Source organism: Hemicordylus capensis, chromosome 6, assembly GCF_027244095.1.
Source record: "Hemicordylus capensis ecotype Gifberg chromosome 6, rHemCap1.1.pri, whole genome shotgun sequence".
Lineage (NCBI taxonomy): Eukaryota > Metazoa > Chordata > Lepidosauria > Squamata > Cordylidae > Hemicordylus > Hemicordylus capensis.
The window spans coordinates 5,841,678-5,859,279 of record NC_069662.1 but is presented as its reverse complement, the minus strand read 5'-3'; the positions used below and the strand labels follow the sequence as shown (position 1 = coordinate 5,859,279).

The 17,602-nt window shown below is 45.2% G+C and overlaps 1 protein-coding gene across 1 annotated transcript in view; it reads left to right on the top strand.

Annotated features, from left to right (window-relative positions):
- Window positions 1-17,352, top strand: part of LOC128329543 (uncharacterized) — a 471,544-nt gene extending 454,192 nt beyond the window's left edge. Inside the window, exons 29-37 of the mRNA XM_053260948.1 lie at window positions 2,097-2,402; window positions 3,517-3,837; window positions 4,947-5,249; window positions 5,731-6,057; window positions 7,694-8,023; window positions 8,378-8,713; window positions 9,171-9,479; window positions 10,626-10,970; window positions 16,740-17,352. Coding sequence (XP_053116923.1) covers window positions 2,097-2,402; window positions 3,517-3,837; window positions 4,947-5,249; window positions 5,731-6,057; window positions 7,694-8,023; window positions 8,378-8,713; window positions 9,171-9,479; window positions 10,626-10,970; window positions 16,740-17,134 — 2,972 coding nt within the window. The 3' untranslated portion in view covers window positions 17,135-17,352. The remainder of the gene's footprint in view (window positions 1-2,096; window positions 2,403-3,516; window positions 3,838-4,946; window positions 5,250-5,730; window positions 6,058-7,693; window positions 8,024-8,377; window positions 8,714-9,170; window positions 9,480-10,625; window positions 10,971-16,739) is intronic.
- The last annotated feature ends 250 nt before the right edge of the window (window positions 17,353-17,602 follow it).

Here is a 17,602-nt window from a genome sequence, read left to right as displayed (position 1 = left end):
AGCTTCCATTTTCAAATAAGTGGATGGTGGGTAGCCAGCAGGGTGGATTGCTTTAAAGCAAAGTGACTATATCAGCTGTTTGAACTGTGATTTGCATGGCCCAGAAAAAAAGGTCAGTTTAATTCATGTTCTGTTTAGGGGTTAATTCAATAACATCCAGAACAAACGTGCCACTCATTGCTTTAATTGTGAAGACAGAATGATTTAATTTTGCCTCATTCCAGCAAACAACCCATGCATCTCTTTGTTGCACTGGATACATCCACCATATTTCCCTTTGTTTAGCCAGCAAATAGGTGGGAAACAAAACGGTGGCGGTGGGGGGACAAAACAGCCATGGCAGCAGGAGGGAGAAAATGGTGGTGGGGTGGGCAGGGGGAGGAAACAGTAGTGACAGGCAGGCAAAGAAAGCAGTGGCGGTGGGCAGGTGGGGGAAACTAGAGATGCAGATACTCTGCCCCCGGCCCAGCTGGTTTCTTCAGATTGCTCCTAGATATAGCCTACATCTAGTATTTTATTGTGATCCCTTGTGACTGTTTGCTGTCATTTTCTGTGATATTTTCATTAGCATTATTTCATCATAAAACTTCTTTAAGTTTTAGAGATAATATCCTCACAATAGGATGACATCCAGACTGCAGTTCTTGGGCAGTTTTACTGAAATTAAGTAGTCCTGTAGAGTAACTCCCAAGTAGCACTATTGAGTAGAGGTGTGCATGGATTGAGTTTTTTGTTTCAATTTGTACACAAATCAAAACAACCCCAATTTGTTTTGGGTCTGAATCAGACCCCCCCCCCGAATCACCCCGATTCAATTTGTACCTGAATTTTCCGAATCTGAATCCGAATCAATTTGAATTTTAAAAAATGGTCCCTAGGCCAAAAGAGTGGGGGGTGGTAGTGTCCAATGGGTGGAAACTACCACACAAATTTCAAACAGATTGGGCAAAGGGGTGATTTTAAAAGTATTTTTGAAGTTGGTGAGTCTTTAAGCTTTTTCTCATAGGGTATAATTGGGATTTCAGCAAACTTAAAGCTCCATGTGGGGGGCACCAAGGTGGCTCAGAGCAGGTTGTGGTGGGTGGTAGTGCCCAGTGGATGCCAGGAAGCTACCACCCCTATATCAAAGGAATTGGGCAAAGGGGAGATTTTTTAAGGAGTTTTGAAGTTGTCATGTATTTGGGGCAGAAAGGGGATTTTGGTGGCAGAAGAGTGGGTCAGGTGGTAGTGCCCCAGTGGGTGCCTGCTACCATCCAGATTTCAAATAAATTGGTGAAAGGGGTGGTGTTTAAAGAATTTCTGAAGTTTGCGCATCTTTAAGCTTTCCCCCCTTAGGGAATAATGGGGATTTCAGCAGCCCCATAACTCTGCTTTGGGGGCATCAAGGTGGCCCAGAGTGAGTGGTGGTGTAGTGCACATAGGATGCCAACCACCCTCAAACCCACAAGCCCATGGGGCACTGGGTTTTGTTGTTTCTGTGGTGTTCTGAGAGTAGATTCTCTGGTAGCAAATGAGTCCACTCTCATTTGCTACCAGAGTATCTGCTCTCAGAACACCTCAGAAACAACAAAACCCAGTGCCCCATGGGCTTGTGGGTTTGAGGGTGGTTGGCACCCTATGTGCACTACACCATTCCATTCCATTCATTTCGCACATCCTTATTATTAAGTAACTTAGTCTGGATGTCAGTCAATTTTCTGAAGAAAAAACCTAGAGCCCAGTTGTTTCCATGATGACTAAGAAGTCATTCTGACTGTGTTCAAGGAGCCTTGATCTCAAGAAAATATGTGTAAGATTGTCGCTGAAATACACTAGTTTATAACTGCCTAAAGAACAATGTCTGCATCGGATACTGATGAACTCTTCTCTAGTCCGTAACTCTTGGCATGCTCCCCAGTCTGTCACCATTCAGTGGGACAACCTACTGTCTCCATTACCAAACCACCTCAAGACCCACTCTGCTGTGTTCAACAGCCTCTACTCCTAAGTAAGTGCACAAGATTCTGGCCTAAATACCATTGTTTCCCCTCACTTGTCTACAAAAAAAATGGGTTTCAAATACTGACAAACTCTTCCCCACTCCATCTCTTTCCCAGCCTGCTACAGCACCACACAACCACCAACTGTCTCCATCACCAAACCATCATACAGAGACCTGCTTGAAAATTCAGCCAAAATCACCTGCTCTGTGGTTGGCTCCCACCTTGAGTACACCCAAGTCCACTGGCAGGTGGAGAGCCAGCGCAGCACAGGGGTTCAGCAAACAATGAAGACACAGGGCATGATGAGTACTCACCCAGTAACCCTGGAGCAGTGGAGAAGGGGCACCACATTCACCTGCAAAGTAACTGGACCTTGCTATGGAGAAATCACCAAAGCAGAAACAATCCAACGGGATAGAGGTGAGTACAGACACTTGACTCATTCCTAGAAGTAATATCTCATAGCAAATTCTCCTTCCTCTCAGGTGACCATTTTCAACATGGAAGCCAGGAATTGACCAGCTTCAGACATTTTCTGAGACATTTCCAGGCCGGGTCAGTTCAAATCTGGATCAGATTCGAACAGAACCAGCAAAACCAGTTCCATGCACATCCCTATAGGGAACCAGTCTCTCTTTATTGTCCTTTTTCTGTGTAACTGCTTTGAGAACACTTTTGTTGAATAAAGTAAAGCGCAGGAAACTGTGTAGAATATTAATCTATTCTTAATCGAAGGGTTAAGAATAGATTGCTCATCACTGAAGGATTGCTCAGCATGGTGCAAGGCAGACTATTGCACTGTTAAACAGATTTTCCATTTTGGAAACTCCTCCTAAAGTCTAGCCCAAATCTGCTTCCTGATCATTTTAGCCCATTAGTTTGAGTATTGCTCTCAGGAGGAACAGAGAACAAGTCCTCCCCTTCATGATGGACAGCATTCCAGATATGTAGAGATGGCTATCATATCTCTCTTCACTTCGGCAGGCTAAACAGCTCCTTCAACCATTCCTCGGAGGACATAGAGAAGCTTCCATACCCCTCACCATTGTCATTGCCCTCCTCTAAACCTATTCATGTTTCTCAATGTCCTCCTTAACCTGCAGTGTCCAGAACCTAGCACAGTATTCCAAATGAGGGCGGACTGGCACAGCATAGAGCAAAATGATGATTTCTCATACGCCTCCCTTAATGCAGTGTGTGTTGGTGGGGGTTGACATTCTTTAGAGCCTACATTCATTCATTCATTCATTCATTCAATTTCTATACCGCCCTTCCAAAAATGGCTCAGGGTGGTTTACACAGAGAAATAATAAATAAATAAGATGGATCCCTGTCCCCCAAAGGGCTAACAATCTAAAAAGAAACATAAGATAGACACCAGCAACAGTCACTGTCTGGAGGTACTGTGCTGGGGGTGGATAGAGCCAGTTCCATGAGGCACCTCATTCAAAATAATAATCTCAGCTTCTGTGTCCTGTTTAGCTATTCCTACAAACATTTCCTTTGACTGTAACCCTCTTCCTTTTCACTTTAGGTGCCACCAGGCCCTCTATCACCATTTCCCAAGCCTACCCCGAGGACACTTCCAAGAGCACCATTGCCCTGATTCTTGTCTGCAATATTAGAGGCTTCCTCCCAGAGGAAATTAGTGTCTTGTGGGAAAAGGACAATGCACTCCTGAGTGAAGAATTGTATGTAAATGGGCCTGTGACACAAGCTGGGAATGCATACAACACTTACAGCATTCTGAAAATAAGCACAGATGAATCGGTCAGGAGGGGAGGCAGCTACAGCTGTGTGGTCTACCATTCTTCCTCTGACAGCCCAATCACTGCCATGGAAAGGGTATCTCTGGGTAAGTGGACCCTCTGAGGTAGATGCTAAAATGAATGGTATGAGTTCTCATCTTCTGGTGTTTTCTTATATCATGGAGGCCTTCAAAATGGCAGTAGATCACATCAGTAGTTCTACAAGGTTGGGGAGGAAGTAAACCACTTCATTTCTCTTTGGTAGAAAGCTCTTACCATTGTAGTGCTGTATCAGTGTATCGCTGACCACATGTATCGAAGGAAGGAAGAGCTCATTCTGTGGGAAATATTATGCTGATTGCAAATGATTTTTCTTTTTACATGGCTTTATCTGTTCATTCGTTCATTTGATCTAGGGCCTAGTTGTGAGATATGCAGAATAATGCCTGCAAAACTTAACTGCACCTCTTGAAGACAGTACAAAAAGAGGGGATTTTCTGTACTCCTAAGAGAGCAGGAGAGGGCAATTGCACACATTCAGTTTCCTCACTTAAATGAGTCTGCTCATGATGACCTATGTGTGGGAAACAACCATCAAAATCAAACACTGCAGACAGAGCATTCATTTTGTTTTCCCTCATTCCTTTGATTTTAAATGGAGGCACTTCCAAAGTTCACCTGAGAATCAGTTACTGGTAAGGATAAGATACATGCATGGGTGAAACAGCTCAGACTTCGGCTTCGAAACAGCTCAGGGGAACAAAACTCTCAGACACCATTAAGAAAGTCCTTACTCTCTCTGACCTTGTCACACAGATGAAATAACCAAGGGAGTATTCTCTGTAGATCAAAGCAATCACGAATATATCCTTCCTTGTTCGACACAACTCTAGTTTCTTTACCCAGAGGACCTCAATTCTAGACAAGGTACTACAGGGTCCAGCAGCTTCTCCTTGGCTTCTGGCTACACTTTCTGGGCACTCTCAGAATTATGCCTATAACACTGCAAGGATTCATTACTTCTGTTTCCTACTTTGGGAAGACACACAAGGCCCTGGTTGGATGACTCATGAAGAAGATCTTCATTTCTTTTGCTATTGCTACTGAGGGATTCCTTTTGCTTAATCCAGGTAATGTGTTGTCTTCTTAGCCCACCCAATGTTGCTACTCTCTCCCCCTTTTATTATGGCAATTTGTAACAACAGTGTTTCCACAGAACCACCCAAGCCTCAAGCACCTACCGTTGAACTCCTGCAGTCAGTAGATCGAGAGAAGAAAATGGTGATGCTGAAATGCATTGCTTATAACTACAGGCCACAACCTGTGACCATCGAGTGGAAGGGTGTCCCACCAAACAAGAACTACATATTCACGGAAGAGAAGATGACTGAGGGAACATACAGGGCCAGCAGCCACTTCCAGATGCCCTTCTCTCAGTGGCAAGAAGTGCAGAGCAACACATGTGAAGTGGTGCATCCGGGAACTAGCTCAAGGGTTGCCAAGAGCATCTCCAGGAAAGGTGATGGGGGACAATACATCTCTTATTATTATGCAGGCACTATGTCTGGGCTGTGTCCCAGTTAGTTCAATCGGTCGGTTATCTTGGGAAATTAATCCAACAAATGAAGATAGGGTTATATGGGCACACTCAGTTCTGTCATAGTTCCACATGGGTGTTGTTATAGATGGGATTTCTTAAGGACTCACTTGAAACTATGACAGAGAGTCCTGTTATCTTTAGAAGGGAGATTAGCAGGCAAAATGTTGTTCTATAAAGGGTGGTCTGGTTGGTGATTAATGGGAGGGAGGGGCAGAGGGGAAGGAAGGAAGGATAAAGAACACAAGGTGATTTGTTTCCTCAAATGACAAACTTCATTCTAAATCAACTACTGTGGAGAATCTTACATTAACCACACACACACACAGACACACACTCAAACACACATTTGGTTTTTAAAAAATAACCATTCCTTTCCCCCTTTTTCTTTCTCTCTCCATAGACTGGATTATGCCCACAGACCTCACACTGACTCTCAGCCACGACCCACTCTGTCCCAGCCTAGGCCTGGGAGATACAGACAATGTCATTTTACTCTGTTCTATCTATGGCTACTCCTCAGGGGACATCCAAGTCACCTGGGAGACTAGTGGGGAGGCTCAAAGTGCCCTGGAGCCACAAACCTCTCTGGCAACAGCTGACCAGTTCTATACCAGCAGCAACCTGACTGTGCCCTTGGAGGACTGGAACAAACGACAGAAGTACACCTGCAAGGTGACTCAGTCTGAAACAAACAGGATCTACACAAGCAGTATCAGCAAGTGCACAGGTGATCTTCCATCCCTGCTCTGGGATCTCTGTCTTTCTCTCTTCATTGCCAGCTTCACTGTCACTAAATCAGAGATGCAAGTTTTGGGCACTGTAGAAATGTAATAAATGAATAAATAAATAAAATGAGCTCATTCGCACAATCAAAAACTGTGTTCAGGTTTGAGAGCTGTGTGTACTCCCAAATTTTGATTGTGTGGAAGTAAGGTAGGAGGAGAAGCTACCCAGGTTCCACACAATTACTTCTACCCAGGTTTTCCTCCTACCTTGCTTCCACACAATTAAAAAATGTGAGCACACACCACTCTCAAACCTAGGTAGAACACTGAGGCGAGTCTCACGATCAGTGAGACTCGCATCTAGGGGGTTTGTGGGGAGAGCGGGCTTAGCCAGCTCTCCCTGAAGACAAGCAGGGAGGCAGCCCTGGGTGGCTGGATCGGCCACCCACACAACTGCCTGCTCCAATGGAGCTGGTGGGGGCTGGGGGGATTGGGGGCTGTATGGCCCCCAGAAGCTCCAGCATGCCCTTCGTGAGTGCACAGGGCATGCTGCAGAGACCCCCGAGCCAGGAGGCTGCTTTTAAGCCTCCCAGTCGGGGGTCTACTCGTGAGTTGCCACGGTGCAGACCCACGCCACAGCAACACATGATCGAAAAGCCCAGGTTTAGCAGAGCGCTCACTCCACTAACCTGGGCTTAGGGGAGGGTAGTTTAGCGTTGACCCACCTTCATTAGACCAGGCTCAGCTGCGAGCCCGGTGGTTCTCATGGGCATACAAAATCGGTCTAGGCTCCTGAGCCCAATTTTGTATGACCGTGAGAATAGCCTCACTGTCTTTGATTGTGTGAATGACCTCAATGAATACCTTTGGTTTATTACTCTGCTGTCCTATGCTATGTCTTACTCCTGTGGGAACTAAGATAGCCAGACTGAAAGGAAGTGAAACATCTCCAGTAAACAATTCCAGTCCATACTGTGGTCATATACTAGTTCTTGAGCTTACAAACTAGCATTCTGATCACTTAACTAATATAGGACTAATTGCACAGGAAGGTGACATGATTGGTTTCACTATCACTATGGGATACTGGGTGGAGTTTTGTAAATCAGATCGTGACAAGGTTTTATTTATTTTTATTTATTGTTGAATTTCTATACTGCCTTTCATTAAAAACAACACCAAGGCAATTTACAAAAGTTAAAAACATACAATAAAAATTACAATTAAAATATTAAGCTAAAAATATAAAACAAATCTAATTTAAAAACTATAAAATACAAGCATAAAAACACATAGACACAAGAGTAAAAACACATAGAAGCAGCATTGAAACGGTCATGTTAAAGCCTGGGTAAAAAGCCAAGATTTAAGAAGCTTTCTAAAAACTGTGATGGAGTCTGAGGAGCGAAGCCAAGATTTAAGAAGCTTTCTAAAAACTGTGATGGAGTCTGAGGAGCGAATGGCCACTGGGAGAGCATTCCAAAGTCTTAGGTTAGGACCTCCATTCTTAGGTTAGGACCTCCATTCTTCAATTCCCTTTTCTTCACTCCCCAAGCTCTTTATTTCACCATCTCTTCCTTTGCTTCCAAAGGCTCAGCTCTGTTCACCGAGCTATGTTTGTTTTTCGCTCCCCTCCAGCCTGCAAAGACAGCATCCCACCCCCCAGCCTCTACCTCCTGAAGCCACCCCTTGAGAGCCTGTTCACCCAAAGAGAGGCCATCTTGACTTGCCACGTGGTGGGATATGAGCTGGATCATGCCACAGTCACCTGGATGGTGGGTGACCATGACCGTAGCAAGGATGCTACAGCAGGAACCATCAAGAACCACGGAAACCAGACCCAGAGTTTCCAAAGCCAGTTGGTCATCACCAAAGAGGCCTGGGATTCTGGAATCAAAGTCAAGTGCACAATTTCTCATCCCTGCTTGCTCTTCCCAACCACAAGGATGAGCATCCAAAAAACAAAAGGTAAGGGGAGATCGAAAAGGACATGGGGGATCAGCAATCATCTTGATGCATAGCTTGCCACAGAAGACTTTGGAGAAACAAATATAGGCCCTTATCTCTCTACCAATAGACAGACAGAGAACATTTTGTGGAAAAGCTTTCCCTTATCATTTAACCATCATACTCTAGTCCTCACACATGAAAGAAAGGGATAGGGCTTCTAAGCAGACATGTAGTCTGCAGTTTTTTTCATGCAAATTAAAGACTGTCCCCAGTAGATGAACCGTGGGATTTCTTGCATGCCCAACATTACTGCCTCTCTTTTGACTTAGAACCATCCTGGCCAACATTTCTATTTCCACCCCTTCCATACAGATCCCAGCCACATAAAAGCTCCATCTCTCTCCTGGGTCCTTCCATCACCAACGCAACTGATGCAACCTACATCCCAAGCAATAGCTTGGTTGGCCTGTGAAGTGTCTGAATTCTCCCCAGCTGAAATACTCATCAGGTGGAAGAAGAACAACAGCAGTGTTGATGTCTCTGAGTATATCACAGGGCCTCCAGTGGCTACAGATGGCAACCTCACCTTCACCACTCAAAGCATCCTGAAAATCCCAGCATCTGAATGGGAAAGCAGAGCCCTATATACTTGCATGGTGGGGCATGAATCCCTATCTGATATGAAGCAGATCAGAACAAACTTGTATGGTAAGTCTGGGGGCTAGAAGAGGCTCCAGTGGCCAAGAACAGGATGGGGTTTCAGTTTCTGCAGCACAAGTCCATGTTAAAGCCACATGAAGGATGGCTTCATAGGAACATACTGTTCAAATGCGATTCTCAGCACAGTTAAGGCTGATTCTCTTATACGCATTATCATCGTTCACACAATGATCATGACTTGGTTGTGCTGCCTGGAAAGGATAGTTATTTGCCAGTTAATCTCATCATTTGATGATGAAGCCCTTACTTGGAAATAAGCCCTCAGAAGCTAGTCCTACCAAAGGCAATGGAACTCAAAGCTCTGACTTACAAGTAAATGAATAATGTCAAAAGCTCTTAATCCATTGCCAGCTCTGTCATTTACCCTATTTTGTCTAACTCCTAGGCCATCTTCTCCATGCACCAGTTCTTTTCTTGCAATCAAAGGTCCACCTTTCCATTTCAGATTTGCTGGAACCAGCTTCCCCGCAAGTTACAACATTCCACATCCCAGAAGAAGGGGAAGGCCAGAAACTTGTCTGCCTGGCTACCAGCTTCTATCCAAAAGATATTGACATTCAGTGGAGCTCCAAAGGAAAAGCTCTGAACTGCAGCTCTGACTCTTCATCTCTGGTAGTCCTCGGTGATGGGAAGTTCCAGAAGAGCTGCAACCTGCCACTCAGTAAAGAACACTGGAGCCAGCTGGAAACCTATACATGCATTGTAACTCACAACTCAACCAACACTGTGGTTAAAAAGGACTTGCGCTCTTCTGGTAAAGCATAACACATCGAACACATCTTTAAAATTAAAACAGAGGGAAGGCAAGACTAATAGAGAACTGAGCGTCTGTAAGCATAGTCTTACATCTAAGTCCCCACAATTATTTCCCCCCTATAAATCCTTCTAGGATGCTGTTTTTACAAATTCAAATGAAAAACTTCTGAAACTTTGGTCAATATATTTGTATAATGTTGCAGCAGCCCCAATTATTTTCCTCTACTTGCATCATTAAGTAAAGGGAGGGGGAAATAGGTGAACATAAGTTCATAAGAATAGCCCTGCTGGATCAGGCCCAAGGCCCATCTAGTCCAGCATCCTGTTTTGCACAGTGGCCCACCAGATGTTGCTTGAAGCCACAGGCAGGAGTTGAGGGCATTCCCTCTTCCTGCTGTTACTCCCCTACTACTGGTACTCAGAGGCATCCTACCTTTGAGGATGGAGGTGGCCTATAGCCATCCGACTAGTAGCCGTTGATAGACCTCTCCTCCATGAAGTTATCCAAACCCTTCTTAAAGCCATCCAGGTTGTTAGCTGTCACCCCATCTTGTGGCAGAGAATTCCACAAGTTGATTATGCGTTGTGTGAGAAAGTATTTCCGTATGTTGGTCCTAGATTTCTTGGCAATCAATTTCATGGGATGACCCCTGGTTCTAGTGTGATGTGAGAGAGAGAGAAGAATTTCTCTCTATCCACTTTCTCCACACCATGCATGAAAATATGAGTATAACAAGACATTCAAATGAGAAGCTGACAGACCCAACTGGTGCCAGTTTCTTGCATCAGATGTACATAGAACAGACACACAAAGACATACACCTCAGTTTAATACAGAGAAGCACTGTGATCATGTCCTAGCCATCAAAAACCAACCCAAGCAGAGAATCTGTACATTGCTTCCCAAAGAGATTCACAGGTCTGGGCTTTGGTAAGTTGCTGAAGAAAGAGAGCTCCACTGTGGTGGAACACACAGAAAGAGCTCCTTTCTACAAGAACTCATCTTCTGGACAGGATGCTCAAGTGGCAAGGGACAATTCTCTACTGAGCTTGGAGACCAACACCTGGAGAGTTCAGGGTGCCGATGTGTACTGATTTACCATGGAACTGAACATTGTTCTCAATTCTCTCTATGATATCTCAGAAACTGACTCCTGTGATCCAACAGTGCTTGTGGAAGTCATCCCTCCATCCTTTGCCGATACTTACCAGACCAAATCGGCCAAGCTGACCTGCAGAATCTCCAATATACCCTTTTACCAAGATCGGAAGGACCTGGAGGTCATCTGGACACAAACATCTGATGATAAACCACTGCAGACTGTACTTGGAGATGCCACAGAGCAGGAAAACAAGGAGCTGGTGTTCATTGAGGCAACCACCACTGTGTTTGCAGATGACTGGGACCGTGGGGATACCTTCCATTGCAAAGTTACATTTCCAGGCTTGCTTCCTGCCTCTGAAATCAAATCCCTAAAGAAGATTAATGGTAGGTGCCTATTTTACAACTTCTCATAAAATAGGTCAAGGAAACCCCAGTCATTAGATTAAGAATTACGGGAGTCATTTCATGCCATCCTAACCTAGTCATTTGGCATACCCAAGGATGTACTCCTACTCCACGCAGACAATCATGCCCGGAGCCCTGGGTTGCTGGATTGGCTGCCCATGCAACTACCGGCTCCGTCACGGAGCTGATGTCCCAGGATGCCCTGCACAAGTACGTGGGGCATTCTGGGGGGACCCGCAAGCCCGGGAGGCTGCTTGCAGGCTCCCAGTGGGGAGTCTACTCGTGTGTCACCACGCACCACAGTGCCACACGAGCAATAAAATGAGGTTAACGGAGCGCTCAATCCATTCACCTCATTTAAGGGAAGAGTGAATTAGTGGGCTAGCTGCCAGGGAAACATCAGGCTCGCCCACAAACCTGGTGGTTCCCACGATCGGTAGAAAGCGAGCTCTCTTAGCCCACTTTCTACTGATCATGGGAATAGCTTCATTATGAGGTAGGCCAAACTGAGAGAACATGCCTTGACAAAGAGCCAGTGAGTGAGCGACAAGAAATCTGAACATCAAGTTTCTATATCCAAATCAAACATATTTTATTAATTATTCCATTGCTTAGCTGTGGTCTATCGGTCACTTGCTTATGGACTAATATGGATCCATGGGCAGTTTCTTCAGTCCACATCCTAGTGTAGGAAAGAAACTGTATTCTCACTTTCCTTTAGGACAGGCCTGTAGGTGATTTCAAGAAAAATGCAGACTTTTGCATCTTTAGAAAAGTAAATTTTAAAAAAAAAATTAGGAAAGCACATACGGCCTTAGCATGCACAGATAAGAAGCATTATTTCCATTTAATTCAAACAGGTTAGAGAGCTGGGCTCCTCCCCACCCCTGCCCAGTGTTTATCTCCTTCTTCTTCTTCTTCTTCTTCTTATTATTATTATTATTATTATTACATTTATATTCCGCTCTTCCTCCAACAAGCCCAGAGCATTGTACTACATACTTAGGTTTCTCCTCACAACAACCCTGTGAAGTAGGTTAGGCTGAGAGAGAAGTGATTGGCCCAGAGTCACCCAGCTAGTTTCATGGCTAAATGGGGATTTGAACTTGGGTCTCCCTGGTCCTAGTCCAGCACTCTAACCACTACACCACGCTGGCTCTGTCAAGCAAAGGTAAGGGGTTTGCTTCCCCCACCTCCTTTCCTTTGCTTGCAAGGAAAGCAGGGAATAACTAGCAGGAGGGATAGAGTGAGGTGGAAAGCAAGCCCTTTCCCCTATCGCTACTGAGACTAGTGCTTTTTAATTTATTCATAAATAATTATCTAGAAGTTGGGGTAAGCAGTCCCAAATTTGCAGATGACACTAAACTATTCAAGGTAATGAAATCCAAACCATTTGGCCAGGTTCAGACATAACACAAAACTGGAAGTTGACAAACCCGCAGTTTCACTTGTAAACTGTAGATTGCGATGCATACGTTTGTCAAACCATGGTCTGCCGACTTCCAGTTCCAGGAGAGGGGAGCCCCTCCCTGCTCTCCTGGAACTGCTTGGCCATTGAGGCCTATCCCAGCAAGCTCCACAGCCAGGCTGTAAGCAAAGCATCACCACATCAGCGGAGTGGCTGCACTTGGCCACTGTCTCGAAGGGGGCATGCTGAGAGCAACCATACATTTTCAGAGTGCTCGGCCCATCCTTGGCAGGGAAAGGGCATTAAAAGCCCTTTAAATGCCATGCCATGCCTGAGCTGCTTCTAATAGCAATGGCACCGCCACCCCCCAAAGAGCCCTGCACCCAAATAGTGCCGCACAAGCAGGATTGGGGGAGGGGATAGGGGGCACTATCTGCCTGTTAGTCTGGAAAGGGAAGGGAACACGATGACTTATTAGGAAGGGATATGTAAATGAAGGCTTCTGGGGGGAATCTGTCCTGCCATGCCCTAGGATGCTGTTGCAAAGGATCATGCACACAAAGCAGTCCATGCAGACCAAATCAAACTTCAGCTGCTGGTGGGCTTACCCTCTCATGAGAGAGCCAGTCTACTGGGGAGAAACATGTGGCCAGAACCCCGAGGTCTCGCAACAGACTGTGTGCTCACAATTTGAGCTAACCCCTAGAGAGTTGAGGCTACTAAACTCTCTAAGGTAAAAAAATATATATAGATCAGAATCTCTGCAAACCCATTCCCTATGAAGCCTTGCAAACACCCTAAGGAGATCTTAACACTTCATGTGCCATAGCCCAACCACGTATACAGAGGGGGGAAACACTGGGGTTTGGGATGAACCTTTAAACCCAGCATGGTGTAGCATGGTGTAGTGGTTAGAGTGCTGGACTAGGCCCAGGGAGACCCGAGTTCAAATCCCCATTCAACCATACTACTTGCTGGGTGACTCTGGGCCAGTCACTTCTCTCTCGGCCTAACCTACTTCACAGGGTTGTTGTGAGGAGAAACCTAAGTATGTAGTACACCGCTCTGGGCTCCTTGGAGGAAGAGCGGGATATAAAATGTAATAATAAATAAATAAATAAACCCCTTCAAAACTCCCGGGTCCAGTCCAGCATTGCACCGTATACAGCTCTGCCAGTGCAGGGAATAGCTGGAGAGGGGATCCCTGGTTTCTAGCGACCATGGGGGAGCATGGTCGGAATTTGGGGACACAGGGAAGGGTGCACATGTCCACATGGGCAGAAGGGCTGCCAGGGGACATGCTTTGACAGCTACTTGGCAGCAGTCACCAAGACAGGAAGAGCAGTTGCCAGGGTACCTGTCACCTCCATAGAGCAACAGCTGGCTGGATTTAGAGCCCCAATGGCCTGTTACTCTCATGAGAGAGATGTCTGTGGGAGAAGGGGATTTTTTGCAGTCAGGCATCAGTAGAGTTTTTGCTCGGCATTTATCTCCCCCCACCCTCCGATGGTCTTTCTCATGAGTTATGAGGGGTTGTCCCCATGGCCTGGCGCTCTTTTGAGCCTGGTCAGCATGCTTCTTCTGTTCCAGTGTCACTTCTGAGCAATCCTACTGGAGCACTGCTGACCCTAGTGAAGGGCTGTGCTCATGAATGAGCCTAGGGAGTGCAAACATCCCCAAGGGGTATCTCCAGCCAAGTCCCTGGGCGAGCCTCTGCCTCGATGCTTGAGGTATTAAAATCAGCACGAAACCACAGTTAGGGTGGTATCCAGGTCCAGACGTAACGCTTTGGTGACCAAACCAGAGGTCTCAACGGTGAACATTTGTGCAAACCAAAGGTTTAAATTGGAGTTTGGCAAGGCAAACCACAATCAGTCGCTTTCAGCCCGAAACCATGGTTTCATGCATTTGGATGTACTGGAATTCCAACCATTGCCCCGTTTAATTCTGGTTTTGTGTTACATCTGAACGCGGCCATTGTAAGCAGCTCCAGAATGATCCCTCCAAACTGGGTGAGTGGGAAACAAAATGGCAAATGTGATTCAATGTAAGTAAGTGTAATGTGATGGACATTGCGGCAAAAAAAAACCCCTCCAACTTCACATATACACTGATGAGGTCTGAGCTGTCAGTGACTTTCCAAGAGAGGGATCTTGGGGTCATGATGGACAGCTCATTGGAAGTGTCAACTCAGTATGCAGCAGCTGTGAAAAGGGCAAATTGCATGATCGGGATCATTAGAAAGGGGGTTGAAAATAAAACTGCTAAAATTATAATGCCTTCATACAGATTTATGGTGTGGTCACACTTGCAGTACTGTGTATAGTTCTGTGTATAACCCCTGCTAACTGGACAAAGAGGCACCTTTTTAACAAGGTGATTCTCTTTATTTAGCATGGGGAGAGCAACTGGCCCTATCCACCCCCAGCACAGTACCTCCAGTGACTGTTGCTGGTGTCTATCATGTTCCTTTGTTTGTTTGTTTGTTTGTTTGTTTGTTTGTTTGTTTGTTTGTTTGTTTGATTGTTTGTTTGTTTGATTGTTTGATTGATTTATATACCGCCCTTCCAAAAAAAGGCTCAGGGCGGTTTACACCAAAAGAAAAACAAATTAAAATCAATTAACAGTTAAAATCAAAACTATAAAAACAGCATAAAACCAATTAACAGTTAAAACATTTAAACAGTTAAAAAGCCTGGAGAACCAGACTGAAAACTTTAAATTGTGAGCCCTTTGGGGACAGGGATCCTTCTTATTTGTTTATTATTTCTCTATGTAAACCACTTTGGGGAACTTTTGTTGAAAAGCAGTATACAAATATTTTTGGTGGTGTTTGTGGTCACCATATCTCAAAAAGAATATTATAGAACTGGAAAGGATGCAGAAGAGGGCAACCAAGATGATCAGGGGCCACGAGCACCTTCCTTGTGAGGAAAGGCTACAATATCAGGAGCTCTTTAGTTTAGAACATGGATTCCCAACCTGTGATACTGCAGACATCGTTCAACTACAACTCCCATCTTCCCCAGCTACAATTTATTGTGGCTGGGGGTGATGAGGGTTGTAGTTCAGCAAAATCTGGAGTACCACAGGTTGGGAATTCCTGGTTTAGGGGGGAAAAAAGGTGACCTTCACCCTCATTCCATTACTGCATCCAAGCTGTCACTGTCACTGTCTTACCTGCATCTGATGAAAAGGAGAGGTAAAACTGACTGTCATCCACATACTGATGACACCAAAGGCCAAATCTCCAGATGACCTCCCCCAGAAGTTTCCTGTAGATGTTAAAGAGCATAGGGGAAAGAATGGAGCCCTGTGGAACCCTAAAGCACAACTGCCAAGGGGCTGAGCGGCAATCCTCCCAGCATCACCTTTTGGAAACAAAGCATTCAGGTAGGACCAGAACCACCTCCAAGCAGTGCCTCCAACACCCAACTCGGCCTGCCTATCCAAGAGGATACCATGGCCAATGGTACTGAAAACCACGGAGAGGTCCAAGAAAATTAACAGGGTTGCACTCCCTCCCTCCCTCTCACCCCCACAGGTCATCCCACCAGGGTGGCCAAAGCAGTTTTGGGACCAAAAGAAGGCTTGACGCCTGATTGAAATGGATCTAGATAATCTGTTTCTTCCAAGAGTGCTTGGAGCTGGTCTGCCACTACACACTCTCGCACCTTGTTCAGGAAGGGGATATTAGCCACAGGCCTATAGTTAACACCCTCTGGTGAGGCATTTAGATATTAATCTTTTTATCTTATCCCTGTCTCTTATAAGAGCCAGAAAATCAGAAGGATGGATCAGATGATTCACACACACACACACACACACACACACACACACACACACACACACCAGCTGTATATGCACATGCAGGGATGGAATATTTGAATGCTCCCTACCCAAGTATAAGCCAACTTGCAGACGCTAAAATTGTGTGGCTGATATCCGGATTTAATGCGATTAATCAAGCACATAGTTCAAATGTTTAAAAAATGTAAAAATGTAGCTGTTTTTTGTTTTTTGTTTTAAAAAGTAAAAGCACTGATGGAGCCTCCCATGAGAGCAGAGCCAAGAACTTGGGCCCCAAGGTCCAGGGCTGGTGGTGTCTCTGGGCAGGAATGACATGCTGGGTAGGTAAGGAGGACAGACACACTCTGACTCTCCTTCACACAATGGGCCAAATCTGGGCAGGGGGATCTCATTCATACTGCCCAATATGTTAAACAAAAGTCAGGGAGGATGTTCATTATGCAAACACCCAACCTGAGTATTCTTTACCCTCCCAAATCATGATGAATGTGCATTTGATATTTTTCCATTGCCTACTTTTCACTGCCCAGGTGGTACCCACTATCCTCCATCCGTCTACATCCTTCCCCCTCCATCAGAGCAACTGGCTATGAGGGAAACAGCCACCATCACTTGCCTAGTGAAAGATTTCTACCCAAATGACTTCTTTGTGAGATGGCTCCAGAATGATGAACCGGTGGGACCTTCAGAATATTTCGTTAGTAATCCCATGCCCGAATCCAAGACACGCGAACGTTACTATACCTACAGCACACTGAACATCAATGAGCAGAAGTGGAGTTCCGGAGACACTTTCACTTGTGTGGTGGGACATGAGGCATTGCCCCTCCAGACAACCCAGAAGACCGTAGACAAGAACACGGGTAAACCAACCATTGTCAACGTCTCCCTCGTGCTCTCCGACACCACCCAAACTTGCAACTAATCGCCATCATGATTTCTCTAGTGCAAACACTGTCTCCCTGCTTCCACCAACATGGTACCCTTGTGGTCTCCTCTAATTTCCTCCTTGGTTCTTCAATGGAAAGGAGGGGTGATGGTGGATATCTTGAAAAGATAGTTTCTTATCTGTTAAACCATACGTTGCCTTCATCTTTTTGAAGAAAAAACAGTTTGCAATAAAGTATGTTTTTCAAAAACAAAGGAGAGAAAATCTGTCTTGCTGTGTCAAATGGTGATCATTGTCAGAGTTAATAATTTTCCATTGCGTGAACATGGAATGAGGTAACACCCATTTCAATATTTGATGCCCTCCATGTTGTCTTCCATATGCTCTTTGATGATATATATTTATAATTCTTCTTTAAACATTCCAGGTTACTCTGGTATATAGCTAACACCAGAAATATCACAGTACACTGATGCTAACCCATTATTCTTAAAATCTAGCATT